The 14,639-nt window shown below is 35.7% G+C and overlaps 2 protein-coding genes across 4 annotated transcripts; one reads left to right on the top strand and one right to left on the bottom strand.

Annotated features, from left to right (window-relative positions):
* Nucleotides 1–685: 685 nt before the first annotated feature.
* On the top strand, nucleotides 686–3,724 carry LOC105174549 (uncharacterized). Of its 3 annotated transcripts, none has more exons than XM_020697571.2 (3): nucleotides 686–2,233; nucleotides 2,728–3,036; nucleotides 3,508–3,724. In XM_020697571.2, the coding sequence occupies exon 1, from the start codon at nucleotides 1,024–1,026 to the stop codon at nucleotides 2,209–2,211; it is 1,188 nt and encodes a 395-aa protein (XP_020553230.1). In that variant the 5' UTR covers nucleotides 686–1,023; the 3' UTR covers nucleotides 2,212–2,233; nucleotides 2,728–3,036; nucleotides 3,508–3,724. The 3 variants fall into 3 exon arrangements, with proteins under 3 accessions (XP_020553230.1, XP_088731403.1, XP_011094991.1); XM_088875277.1 differs by having other exon boundaries at nucleotides 2,724–3,036; XM_011096689.3 differs by having other exon boundaries at nucleotides 2,636–3,036.
* A 536-nt stretch (nucleotides 3,725–4,260) lies between these two features.
* LOC105174548 (auxin transporter-like protein 2) lies at nucleotides 4,261–8,193 on the bottom strand. Its single transcript, XM_011096687.3, has 8 exons — nucleotides 7,679–8,193; nucleotides 7,245–7,461; nucleotides 6,810–7,108; nucleotides 6,513–6,696; nucleotides 6,284–6,381; nucleotides 5,446–5,653; nucleotides 5,095–5,352; nucleotides 4,261–4,826 (listed from the first exon to the last, which is right to left on the bottom strand). The coding sequence occupies exons 2-8, from the start codon at nucleotides 7,419–7,421 to the stop codon at nucleotides 4,599–4,601; spliced, it is 1,452 nt and encodes a 483-aa protein (XP_011094989.1). The 5' UTR covers nucleotides 7,422–7,461; nucleotides 7,679–8,193; the 3' UTR covers nucleotides 4,261–4,598.
* Nucleotides 8,194–14,639: the final 6,446 nt, after the last annotated feature.

The raw sequence follows: 14,639 nt of genomic DNA, 5'->3' as shown, positions 1-14,639 counted from the left end.
GTACATACAAAGCAGTCATGTGTTTTTAACTTTCCATAATCACATCAATTTTGAAGTTGGAGATTCCCTACCCTTAGTTTTATTAATTATGAGTTGAGTGAATTTATGAATAAAAAAGTTGTATGTGATCCCTCTTCTATTATTGGGTTATGACTTTTAATTTTAATTAATACTAATTATTATCAATAATTGCATTCTTATACAAAACTCTCTCCAAATTAATCTTTTCTTTCTTATAATAAAAGCATACACCAATTGGTTGTGTGTTTAAACAAAAAAGAAAAAAGGGCCAAGTACTATAATAAAGTGGATTGTACCTCGGAAAAACGACTGTATAGTACCGTCGGGGAAAAATAGGTTAATCTATGAGGATATGCAATTCAAATTCAATTAAGTGCATCAACATAGATTGCCCACAATTCCTTACAACTTAAGCTAAATAGTTAATAATTCATTGTATTATGTACAAATTTAGGTATATTTAACACCAAACTTTAATTTTCTTAAGATGAAGTCCAAAGTTACATCTAAAATTTGATAATTATAAATATTGGATTCTTATATAAAAAATTATTATAATTAAAGTTTGAATACATATGTTTAACCAACCATTATTCTTACACTATATATATGAATTTCCAAGTGGGCCGGAAGGTCCCATGCAGAAGGAAGCATTTAATTTAATTTAATTAAACTCATAGACAAGTCTCCTATGGCTACCCAAACTCTGAATATGCTTCTTTGTCTGTTATAGTCTCCTCTTTGGCTGCAAAAAATCTTGTCAAGCTAAACCCCTTTGATTTAGTCTTAGTTTTACCCAGACAATCAAACACGAATTCAAACCCTTCATGCACGCACTACATACTATGCAATCTTCATCTCTTTCCTTGTAGTTCCTGCTCTGCCGCCATCTACCCTTTTCCCAATCCCTGTTTCAAATAAATCCAATTTAAAACTTTCTCTTTTTTTTATCAGAAACTGAGAAAGACTTTTTCTTTTTTCGGTGTGGGTTTGAGGAGTAAGATGTTTGATTCTTTGAGATTATCTTCTGTGAAACCCAACATCTTTTCTACCCTCACTTTTGCTTTGATCATCTTGGTTATAATATTCGCCGACAGCATCATATCCAATGCGTCGCTCCATTTTGATGCTTTTGAGGATGTAAGCAGCAGTCATCATCATCAGTTGCAGACTCACCATACAGCGCCTCAACTGAAAATAACAGCAAGTGAGAAGGAAAGAATTCTTCAGCCTGATAACAAGATTAAGTCTGAAGAGCTGGGATTGTTTGAGCCATCTGATTTGGCTAGAAGGTTTGACTCTAGAGTTAGGGAATTTTTCAGCAGATATCAATGTGAAGTTCGGGTCTTCATGACATGGATTTCACCAGTGGATTCATTTGGAGAAAGGGAGTTTTTTGGGTTGGAGAGCTTATTCCGAACAAATCCCACGAGTTGTTTGATTATCTTGTCCACGACTATGGATTCGAGACAGGGGAAAACCATTTTGCAGCCTTTGATTAGTCGTGGTTTTCGTGTTCGAGCGATGAGTCCTGACTTGTGGGTTTTATTCAACAACACTCCGGCTCAAGGTTGGTTGAATGATATCAAGAACGGAAACAAGGATCCAGGGGAGATTCCACTGGCTCAGAACTTATCAAATTTGATCAGGCTTGCAGCTTTGTATAAGTATGGGGGTGTTTATTTCGACACAGACTTTATAATCTTGAAAGATTTTTCAGCTTTAAGGAATGTAATTGGAGCACAAAGCATTGATGTCAATGGGAACTGGACAAGACTGAATAATGCAGTTCTCATTTTCGACAAGAACCATCCTCTTGTATACATGTTCATGGAGGAATTTGCTTCAACTTTTGATGGGAATAGATGGGGTCACAATGGACCGTACTTAGTCTCTAGGGTTGTAAATAGGGTGGCAAAAGCAGGACAGTTCAATTTCACAGTCCTGCCCCCAATGGCTTTCTACCCGGTGGATTGGACTCGGGTTGGAGGATTCTTCATCCGGCCTGGGGATCAGGTAGGCGCGAGGTGGGTAGAAGCTAAGATCAGGCAACTAAGCGGGGCGACTTATGGGGTGCATTTGTGGAATAAGCAAAGTAGCAGATTCAAGATTGAAGAAGGAAGCATCATAGGTAGACTCATCTCTGATAATTGTGTCATATGCAGCATGCCCAATTCTTCGACTTCATGAACAGGCCAAATCAGCTTAATTGGTAAGCTTATATTAAGCTGTGAATGGATATATATATAGGATATTCAAATAAGCTCCTGGCTCAAGGAAACTGCAGATTAGACTATTTTCCCCATCTTTTTCAAATGATTCTTTAGGTACATTTCTAGTATACTTCGTTCCCAACAATGTAAAGCAAAGATTCATTCCTTTTTACTTGCTTCGCATTGACTGTTAATACACAGTTCATATTCATGTACTACTCTGGTGTAAAAAAAATGCTTCTTATAAATTATCAATATGATAATGAACAAGTGTACAATGTACATTGTGATTTCACAACTTTTTACGCGGAATCATAATTCTGAGCCTTCTGATCAACCTCAATCTAAATTTGAACCCAACCCCACATCGCCAAAAACTAAATCTTGGTAAACTCTTGTAGGACTTAGTTCTGATCAATTTTGGTCTGCGCGTTTTGATCCTTATGCTATGATGCATATGTTCCTCATTATTGAAACTTGCGTGTGAAGAAAGTATCCCATTTTGATGACCATTTCCGGAGTCAAAAGAAGCTCCGATTATCTTGAGTTCTGCCCATGGATCATCATGAACAGCACTATCGCTGTCGCTGCCCCACAAAAGAAGAGGCTTAATGATGGGCGAAACCGTGTAATCCTTAAAGTAATTGCCCAAACTAGTGTGCTCCATGTCGAACAATCTCCTCAACGATGTGCTCCCTTCTCTCATCAACTCCAACAATCTACTGCTCTTTCTCGGAGAAGTGAAGGAAGACGTTGCAGACGAGGAGGAAGAAGAAGAGGACGAGAAATACAAGGATCTCTGGTAAGCTATAATTCGCCTTATTCTTGTTTTTTGTGCTTCTTTGTCTTCCATGCAAGCATGCTTCTCAAAATCCTCATCTTCTTCTGCAATCTCTGATGCCATTTCGGTACAAAATACTCTAAGCCACGCCCTATGTATGGAAACAATCTTATTTTAGGCAACAAGGAAGTAGTAATAGAATCTGGCCGGCAATAGATAAAATATAGTTTTCATGTCAAGTTGGTAATTAAATTAGTGGATGATAAGGTTGGAAGGCATTGAGCTTAATTCAATATTGTGTTTTAATTGATTTTCTTGACATGCTGATCATGATTAGTAGTTATAAAGTGGTGAATGATATGGATTGTTTATCCCTTAATGAAGACAATATTTGAGGATGAGAGAATATTAATGGGTTGTTTGGAAGCCTGACATTCTGACCTTGTTGCAAAGTTATAATAAATATGGACACTAAAGCATTTTGTTTTATAGGGCCAAGTTAATGGTTTCAAGATGGACCCAAATCTACTGGGCCTTGTAAAATAGGAAGAGAGGATCAAGTAAAGAGAGAAGGGCCGCCGAGTACAAGATTGGAATCTTGAATGATGATGATGATGATGATAGAATTAGGCACAATCACACATGCTCATGTATTCATATTCATACTAATTCCATTTATATATATATATATATATATTTTTCATACTCATCACCTTTCTCAGTATTTCACATAATTTCAAGATTTGGCAAAAATGAATTAGTCTTGAAAGCTAAGTTAATTAATGAATAGATATTAATGGAGGAGAGAATGAACTTTTTATATTTAATTGAATGTGTTGGGAATGCAATTAAAAATTTGATTGGTAAGGGAAAGTGAGCAGAAAGTGGGGAACTTGAATGCTATACAATGCAACTGCAACTCCATTTCTTTAATAATAATAAACAAAGAATTGAATGCGTGAGTTTGAGTGTGGGAAGTGAAAGGAGTGGGCAGTCACCGACTTAATTACGTCACCTTCTTCAATTCATCACCCGGAAAACCTCGTCTTTTAGTTTATTGTCAACCATCATATCATTCATTGAGAGAGTTAGGGGAGCACGTGGCAATGTGCAAGCCATGTGAGTGCCCTTCAAACACCTCAAGCAATATGGATATTGTATTGGATTCAAAACTCCATATTCCAGTTTCAGTTTGAATAATATATATATATATATATATATATATATATGCCTCCCAACTCATCATTTCATTAACAACTAAACCAACAATTCATTCATTAATAAGCTCCCAATCCAAATACTAACTTATACTTCACTCTGTAAATTAATTAGCCTATCCCTTCACAAACATCACAATTCAACCCATCTCTCTACCTTCCATTATCTAAATATAACCACCAAAAATACAAAAAAGCAAAAGCACACATCACATATAAGGGAAATATTGCTATCTCCCCCATTTATATTACAAATGAAAAATATATATATATATATGTGAAAGAGAGACAGAACTTCGGATTAGTAAAGGTTTCATTTCTCCTTCTTGCTAGAAAGTATGTCCCACCCGACCCGACCCCGTTTGATCAATGATGGGGGGCTACTGTGGCTGACTGCTGGGGTCCTGCTGCAGGTTTACACTGATAACACTTGGCAAACAGCCCGAATGTGTCAACTTGTCTAACAAAATTGGTTACGCTTGCCCAGCCACCGAACCCGAACCCAACCACCAGGATCCAGATCACCACAAAGGTGTTGATGGCATACATGGCTGCCCAGCTTGGCATGAAGGGCGGAGGCTTCTCAGCAGCATTCTGATTAGAGATCAATCAATCAACACCAATAATCACCCCAATTCCTAATCTATCTATCTATATACATCATTTAAATCGATTTCAAGAATAGTGAAAAACATCTCATAATGATACAACATCGAAACTGCTGCATATATAACTACATTGACAATGACTGTCCACCTGTATCTTTTAATTTCATATTCCCCACATTTAATGCCACTGGCTGGCAGTGCCAGTGGCAGATTGAATTTTTTTATTTATTTTGAAAAAAAAAAAAAGAGTTTACCTGACGAGCGGAGGCTTTTCTGTAAGTGAGCATATGGGCGAGGGCAGGGATGATGTAGACGGTGAAACTCACTAAAAGTGCTCCAACCGCTGAGTTGATAGGCCCAAAAAATGGGAAGATAATGGCCAAGAACCATATCGGTATCACCACTGGCAGCCTCGCCAGCGCCCTCAAACATATGCTTCTTGTGTCGTGCATTCCGATCACCTTCTCCCACACAAAGTACAGTGGTGTACATGCAAACCCGAATGTGATGAACTGTGCTAGTGTCACGACAAACATATATATACTCATCAGAGATTATATAGTCTCACTATATACTAAACATTGAACTCTAATTAAGTAGGAGACCTGGTGGATGAGCATAAGAATGACAGCAGCGTCGCGCCACCCGTTCTTAGGGAGGAGGGAGAACGCGTTGGAGTGGTTGAGGAGCTGATCGCCGAAAGCCCAGTAGACGGCGGAAGCCGATGGTAAGGTTAGAGTGAAAACATAGAGTGTGGCCAACAGGTAAATGTACTTGAACTTTTGGGGTTTCCACATCGCATGCATGATTTCCCTGTTAGAAAGTTTTTCACCATGGCAGTAAAAAGATAATCAGATTGACATCATTTTAGTTCAAATTAGGTTAATAAAATAATGTACTGCCTTAAAAGACAAGAATCTAATTACTATTACTGTATTACAGTATTCCTTTTACAACTGGAAACATCGTGCAATTATTGTTGGATTCAAAGTACTTTTCAGGTGACAGGCACTTGACTATTATATGCTCCAGGTTCAATGTCCAAACTACCCCTAGTGTATGTATTTATGTTGAAATTTTTATTTAGTCGGATTTGAATTAATTAAAAAAAATAATCAATCACATCATAAATATATATAAAATTTCATTTGAATAAGAATGAAGTTAATATTTCAAAATAATTACCAAAGGAAGAGAAAAGACTCAAGATGAGGTGGGCAGGCGCTTTTAGTAGATATTGGAGCTTAATTAGTGCTGTAGTAAAATCTTTTCTCTTTATGTTTAGTTTAGGAAAAACGAAAAAGTAGTTTCTATTATTCTGTCTGTATTTCACTATCCCCGAGGTCGCCGGCAAAAGCTGCAAGCAGAACCCGCCCGGGAAGAAGGAGAAGATAATATAGATATTTCTCTACGTTTAAAGAAAAAGGGAGGAAAAGAGCTTACACAGTGACAGCATGGCCACCAAATGTGTAGAGTATGTTGGTGGCGCCGGTGAAGTAGAGGACCAGCTTTTTTGGTCCAGAGTGTTTCACATCTTCAACCTATTCATCATTATTAATTATTAATAATCCAAATTAAGTATAACAAGGTGGAGTTAATTAAACTATCCCATTCAGGGGAAAAAAACAAAATTAACACCCATTAATTATACGGAGTGAGTACTGATGTGTACCTGGCCGTGGACAAGAGCTGCTATAGTGAGATACCAGGCGGTGTAAGTGGTCATCCCGAGTCCTAAAAAGGACCAAATTCTGTAGTTGTGGAAAGAGGGAATGAAAACAGTGGTGGCACAGCAGGCTCCGAAGATGTAAGTCCACGTCCTCTTGTCCAGGTGGTCATTTATGTAGTATATGTTGCTGTAAACATGAATTTCTTGGTCAAGAATCAATCTTGTCATCAAAGTTATAACAATGTTGTTGGATGGAATTAATCCAAGGTTATATATATATATGATGCATTAGTATATTACCTAGCGCAGGCTATGAGTTGGATGACAGATCCGAAGAGAAGGAAAGTGCAGTTGAAGGCCAAACCCACTGCTTTCCAGTATGGACCAAGTAATCCATCCAGCACTTCAAACCACTGAATGACATGGTTCTTGAAGCTCACACCTTCTTTTTCCTTGCGAGCTCGATACTCAATGTATAAAACACTGATAAGATAAGCGGTCCAGCTGCCAACCAGACCGTAGAATACTTGAAAAACGATTCCAGATAGCATTCCCAGTTGAGAAAAGGAGTATGGAAGTGTCAGCAGCACTTGTGCAACCTAAGCACGGTGGAGGAATATTGATCAAATATTGGAATCTTGATAAGGACAGAATCTATATATATATATATATATATATATGTTGATGTGAAGTGGGAAGGTGGAGAAAACATTATATATAAATGTGGATATATACTTGATTGGAAGCGCAACTGAACCAGGCATCCCAGGCGGAACCGCCGTGCCAGAGCATGCTTTTGACGCTGAACATGGAGTGCTCCTCCACTTTCTCCTCCTCCTTGCCGCCGCCATCGTGTTCAGTTTCATTGAAGTTGGAGACAATAGCTTCCTCTGCTTGTTTCTGGGCCGACATTGTTTTCGGTTTTCTCTACCCAAAGAAATTCCTGGCAGATCTGAGAGCATACAAAAAAAGACACTCAATGAGACAAAAGAAATGCACGAAGCCAAACACCCTCCACCCCCCCACCCACCTTCTTCCAAGAAAACGAAAGCCAAGAAAAATTCCCCAGATCCAAAGCAAAAACACAAAAGATAGAAAATAAAAACAACCAACAAACAGAATGAACAAGAAAAGCAAAAGAAACTCCCAGCTTTCACTTTCTGAAATACCTTATAATTTTGATGAGTCGTTTTCTTGAACCCAGATCTCAGAGAAATGAAAAAACGCTTCCTTGATTGAACCAACTCCAAATAAGTGACCCGTTTACCAAAACAAGAACCAACACAAGGGGGAGGTCTCAATACACTGACTAAAAGAGCTAGCGACGGTTCAAGAATTCTTGATTACAAGAAATGAGCAACAAAGAAAGGACTTTTTCAATTAATGCAAGCCCTGAACATATACAGCTATATAGTAGCAAAGCAAAGCAAAACAATCCCTGTAGCCACAGAAGTAAATGCAGCTGCAGCTGCGGCTCCCCCTCCCACAAAATATTCTCAAGGTCAAGACGGCGAGAGAGACCTCAAAAGCAGCAAACTTTCAGCTGCGAAAACAGAGTCTTTTCCCTTTCTTTATAGTGTTTAGCAGAGAGGAAGAAGAAAAAAAGAGAGAGAAGAAAGTCGCAAAAGATCTTATCACAGAGGAGTATAGTGAGTGAGTGAGAAAAGGGAAAAGAGGACTTTCTTTCTGCTACTATTAAAGCAGCTGATATATATAAACATTAAAATAAGTGGTGGCATGGGATGTGTATTAATTACGTTATTTTTGTGTGAGATTTTGTTTTTGAAGTTGTAATTTATTTTTTTCCTTTGCAGTCTGCACTGTTTTCCACTTATGATTCTATTCTCTCTCGGTCTTCGTTTCCCAGAGTGGGAATCGAGAGATTTTGGGTTCTCACTTGTCACTCAATACATAGATCACACTCCTCCTTCAATCTTTTCACACCACCATCTAATGTCTTTTTTTTTTCTTCTTTCTTTAGTGGTTCCAATATGTAATAAAATTGGAGTTTTGTATGTTTTTGAAGTCTCTAAATAATAATAATAATAAACAAATAATATGATACAAAATGGGGTATGTACGAGACTTTTGGAGGTGATGGTCAAAAGTATTTAATTTAATTTCCTAATATATAGGAACATACCTTATGTCTTGGTCAATAATTGAATTTTTAGCAAAAAAATAATCAGGTTACTTGAAATTTCCCAGGAAATAATGTAGAGAATCCGAATGATTTAATTGTTTGCCCAAATCTCAAACAAATTTGAATGGCACAACACTAATTCATTTGCGTTTGAACACAAATGATTTGTATTTTCATTTTCAAGAAATATGGGAGCACTAACTTTTTCTCATGCGAATAAAGATCCAAAAGGGGTTTTTCCAAACACACCAAAATATATTCAAACTAGTTAAAGAAGAATCGATGAGAAATGATTCTTAACCCATAGTAGATTTGAGCCAATCAATTCACATTATGAGCTGCTAGACAACATCAACATGAGCAATGTCACCTCCTATGATTCAACTCCCCATCGAGCTTTACATTTGCTGAGACATGCAAAAACTAGTGTACCATATGCCCCATGATAGCTCACATGCCTCTTGTTCTTTATTACCACAAACATAATAGGATCAGGACAGAAAATACATCAATCATTCATTTCTATTGATTTTCTTCTTTATATCTTTTTATTTTTATCCGTTAGTCTACTATAAACAAAGAGTACCGGTAGTCTCAACTCAGACCCAATTACGTCGAGTTTTTAGTTTGTTATTTTTCTATTATTTAATTATTTATTCTATAATCGATGGAAGATAGTCTCTGAATTGATTTCATATGAAAACATATTAATGTGATAATATTGTTGAAGTGATGAAGGTATAATCTCAAAGTAAAAGGAGAGAGTGCTAAAAAACATAAAAGATGAGATAATAATAATAAGAGGTGCAAATTAAGTGCAAACGTGAAAGAGTGTAATTATGAGTTGTTGGGCTTCCGACCAATCCACTTTTAGCCCCATTAGTTCATTTTTAACCTTCTCCAGCCAGCGAGCCAGCCAGCCAGCCAGCCGCAGACCCTTAGCATATTTTCGTACGGTTACAATTTCTTGAATTTTATTTTTTTAGCAGATAAATGATATTTTATTAAAGTTTTAGAGCTTATTCCCAATAACTTGTAGTAGCTAATAATAATGAAATATAGGTGAATAGAAAGTGTGTTACTGTAATTGGAATGGGTGGGGTGAAGCTGTAAAAGTGGTATTAAGCCGAGCCGCTAGCCAGTACTACATCACGTCCCACTTGAAAAAGGCAAAGCACAAAACACGCGCGCAATGAAGCCCGAGCCCCACTCCATCGCCGGCTCACAATATACAAACGTTTTTTTGACGGCTCCTTGTGGCGCTTTTATCGGCTTTAGGTCCCATCACTTAAACGCAAACCTTCCATTTCATTAAAGCTAAAGAAATAATGCTAATTCAGGGAAAGGGAGAAGACTTGGGAGTATACTATATTTGCTACTTGCAATAAATCTCAAGGAGAAAATACCATATATGCCCACCTTTTATTCTTTTTTTACCTTTTTCTTTTTTTCTTGTTTACAATAAATTTGATGTGATGTATACTTATTTTGACTAGACGTCTTTCATTTTATATTGAAAATATTTCAGATAGTCATCAATTATTATGGTTTAGTGGTCAAAATCGAATGTTATTGCACTATGAGGGTGAATTCTTTTCAATACGTTCAATTAAATATTAGAAATGATGTGTTAATTCCTACATTGTGGGGTTTTAATTCTTGGCACAATTCTTACTAATGAGTTTGTGGGTGTCACCCATATATTTTTTTCATTTTTGTAACAAAGAAACAAAAGCCAAAGGTAATCCATAACTTTTAGCAAGAACATAGGGGGTATTTATACTGAAATGACGTGAGAGATGAGCGGCAAGTGTTGGTGGTGACAGTGGCGGCGCCACCATGGAGGCAGGATGCGGTGTGAATGGGCTGCATATTGGGGGTGAAATGAAAAGACGCATATTCCTATCAAACCCCAAAACCCCCCACGTTACGGGCAGCATTCCCCATACCAATTCAATTTTCATTCCCAATTCTACGAATACTGTCATACTATTTTTCATTTTCTTTTTCAAAGCCCATGCAGAAATGATGCGAGGCAATGAGGATTAGTGGGGGAAACAATGATTTAGCAAATAGATAGATTTTATGGAGGAGGCAGAAGAGAAGAGATGGTGTATCAAATTTCGGAAATATGTTCCTCACATGGGTCCCTCAATTCATCACATTTTCACTTTCACTCCATCCACCACTCTCACTTCAATCCTACTACCACTTCACCACTATTTTTACTTCTTACTATTACCAATCCTCTCTATTTTTTATGGCATTGTATTATTGTACATGTTTTTCTTTATTTTTATCATCAATAATTATTATATATTAATTATAAATATCTCAAGTATGTATAATTATTATATTAGAGAATGATTAATACTCATATATTAGTAAGATTCGATAGAATCCCAACTTTATCAACCTAAGCTAAATCTATCTAATTCACAAATAATTTACCTATGTAATCAGAATAATATTAATTTCATGGTTATGTGAAAGCCCACTTTCATAATTGAAGCGCCCTAAGAAGTATATGTATGTTAGGAGTTGAAATTAAATAAATCCAACCTTACCTCTTTTATTTTGTTTGATCCCAATCCCTACCCCTTTTCCACTAATATTTGTTTTTCGAGAAATTTTAATTTGGGTCCAACTCGATCGAATTTAAATCAATCATATGGTAAATGTAATACACTTGTTATGTGATCGGTGTACAATTCAAGGAAAGTGATCAATCACATAACAAGTGTGATACATTTGCTTTGTGATTAGTTTGATTCGATCAAATTTGATCCGAGTAAGAATTTTTCTTGTTTTGCCGGTAGATAGTAGAGCTTGCTATATGTATGGTTACTCTTTTTAAATATTTTTTCCATAGCATTGCGAGGATTAGGATTGGATTTTCCAAAAGTAGTTTCTATTGACCTAAATAATTCAAAGATTACGTCCAATTTTCTTGTCCTGTAAATAATAATATATTATCACATTTCCCACACCTAAAAGAAAGAAACACACACCTCCACTCCACTCCACTCCACTCCACTCCACCCCACCCACTTTCCCTTTCTTTGAATACACTTACTTGGACTTCAATTTCTCAATAAAACAGATCATCTTTGAAATTTCCTCAAATTTACACATAACAACAATCTTTTTTTAAAAAAAAAAAAATATTTGAAGTAATAATGAATAGATTCATTTATGAGATTATCAATCTAAAGTGTTGGGTTAAAATTTGATTAAAATGAAATATTAGTATGTGAGATGAAAGTTATGGTGGAGGGGGGAAGATGATGATGATTAGATTAGGAGCATCTGAGAAAGCTAATTACGCAATCATCAAAATCAATCATTAACCATCAAAATATGATTGCTTTTGGGATGAATTAGGTGCACAATTCAAACAAGGAATCTCTTTTTCTTTTTAATTAATTTATATATATACAGATAGGCCCGCAGCTAAAATTTACTCAAAGTCCGGAGTCCTCCAACCCGTAGACGGAAAATGGCTTTTGGAGTCAGTGAAGGAGTGCCCTATTCCTCCTATTTTACTCTCATTTTCAGATACCCATCCATATTTAAACTACGTATTCCAACATATTTAAACTACGTATCCCAAAAATACTTTTTATTGTGGAATTTTGAATTATTTTTTTTTAATCATGGTTAATAATAATTTTATCATGATTTTAATCCATAATCAGCATTAAACTTTCTTTTAGTGTTATAACATCTATAGTGAAACTATTTAAAAAAAAAATCCTTATTCTAAATTGCATATATGTTCTATTTATAATTTAACGTGGAGTATTGATATTATTCCAATACGTCGGAATTGTATATTTCAGTTAATATTTATGTAAAAGGTTGTATTGTTTCAGGAAAAATGATTACTATCAAAAAATTTTATGAGGTTCTTTTAGGAATTGGTAACAAGTCTCACGTTACAATTAAGTGGCATAACCCGACCACCACCATCCTATGTCTTTTGTTACTATATATTAATTCTTTCAATGTTTGTCAATTTTCACAAATAATTCGACACAAAACATATAACTCATTCTCTTTATTTTTATTTGTTTTAATTTTGTTGTTTAGAGGAAAGAATATTAGATGTTGAATTATTGGTGATTTATGACTAGTCGGATAAAGTGAATTGACGGATTTGGACCCCTCCAGTGAAACGGACCTTCCCCTCAACTCAAGGTCCGAATATTATTTATACCCAACTGTCACCTCTCCGGACCCTACTCGCCTACTCCTTACCATTCGTAACATCAACCCTTCAATTCATATACCTCCAAGTGGTTATAACTCAATTTTCATATTTCATTCCCTCTTTTTTTTTTTCAATCGAATTTGGGTTAAGATATTCGATTGAGATGCAGTTGTTGGTTAATGACTACTTCGCTCGAAGTTGCTTATATTTAAAAAAAAATAAAATTTGAATATTCATATGAATAATTAATAATGCTACTGTTAAATGTTATAACACATAAAAAAAATAATGAATTAAATAATGAGCAACAAGAATCTCAATCAAATAAATGTATGATCTATCCCTAGTGGTGGTACTTTGTTGACATAAATGTTGAAATGGAAAGATGCACAAGTTGATGGGCAAAGAATTTCAACTGATTAAATAAGATTGTCTATTTTTGAGAGCAAATGTGTTGAAATTTTGAAATGATTGTCCGGAGTGACCACATTCTATTAGTGTTGCCAATGTCAAATAGTGGACTTAGACGTGGATTGATGCTACAATTTGGTTACCTTAATTTGAAAGATGATGTGACGCATTATACCACAAGTAATTGCAATTTAAATAGTCGTTTAAGATCAAGTCTAATTGATTTTTCTTTTCTTTCGTTAACGAAGCAAAAAATGGAGATGATTATAGGAAGCATGGAAAGCTTTGTTAGATTATGTTTAGGATGATAGGAAATTATTGGATGTGATGGATGAGACAAGCACTTATAACCAATACGAGGATTGAATGTTGGCCTCTCAATCAGTAGGAAACGTTTGATTAGTCGGCTGCACAAATTTTCCCCATTCTTGTCCATAATGCTATCCTATGTACGTATGTTCCCCATTCGTTGTTGGTTACTATTCATCATCATGCCATCAGCATGACTATATGCAAAACCATACAGAAATAAAAAATTCAAAAAGAAAAAGGGTCTCGTTCATTACTATCAATATCACCATAATTATTTTTATGAAATTATATATATATATATATATATATATAAAACAATGTTAGACTAGACAAGAATGGTGTATATGATTGGATAGTACTCATTAGAATCCTAGTGATCGATTGTTGGCTATAAAGAATTCCAGGGAATTATATATATATATATATATATTAGGATATCATAGGACCCCTTACAAAGCTTTAGTTGATATAATATAATTTATTAAAAGAAAGTTGCTAGTTTGAGTTGTAGTAGACTCGTGCTCTTTAGACTGAACTTTTCAAAAAACTTGAAATGAGAATTTATAGAAAATATATTAGTATTCAAAATTTAAGTCAGTAAGTAATTTAAAAAAATAATAATGTAAAAATTGAACACAATATAACGTAAATGTAGCAATAATTAATAATAAGAAAGTGAGTGTTTTGTGGTTATGTATGCGTGAAATAGTTATCCTCTGTCGAAGGGAAGTAACTTGTTTTTATAGTCATAGTCCCATTGCACTTGAAGGAGTGTGACCCCCTTAGCACTCGGGTTGGTAGTTAATGCTAATAGGCCTTTAGGGAATCCAGAAGGGATTGGGGAAGATCTTTGAGGATCGGGTTTGTTTGGACTTGTGATCAGATAAGCCTTCTTACAAGATTTATGTTCAAATTCTTAGGAAGTAGTTAAGATGTGTGAGTTGATCCATCTAAATCATTGGGGCCTTCTCAGAGGTTTGCGTGGCCGGCCTTCCTCCAGGTGGTCTAACGACCTTGTGCCAGTTGCCCACAAAGACATATTGGTACTCAG

This window comes from Sesamum indicum, linkage group LG11 (genome assembly GCF_026168435.1).
Source record: "Sesamum indicum cultivar Baizhima isolate 11 linkage group LG11, ASM2616843v1, whole genome shotgun sequence".
Lineage (NCBI taxonomy): Eukaryota > Viridiplantae > Streptophyta > Magnoliopsida > Lamiales > Pedaliaceae > Sesamum > Sesamum indicum.
This window is presented reverse-complemented; position numbering and strand designations above follow the sequence as displayed.

Coding starts and splice junctions, on each gene's coding strand:
- LOC105174549 (XM_020697571.2), top strand. CDS start 1,024: ATGTTTGATTCTTTGAGATTATCTTCTGTGAAACCCAACATCTTTTCT.
- LOC105174548 (XM_011096687.3), bottom strand. CDS start 7,421: ATGTCGGCCCAGAAACAAGCAGAGGAAGCTATTGTCTCCAACTTCAAT. Junction 5,654..6,283: donor GGTGGCCATGCTGTCACTGT/GTAAGCTCTTTT, acceptor ACTTTCTAACAG/GGAAATCATGCATGCGATGT. Junction 5,353..5,445: donor TTCTTATGCTCATCCACCAG/GTCTCCTACTTA, acceptor ACACTAGCACAG/TTCATCACATTCGGGTTTGC.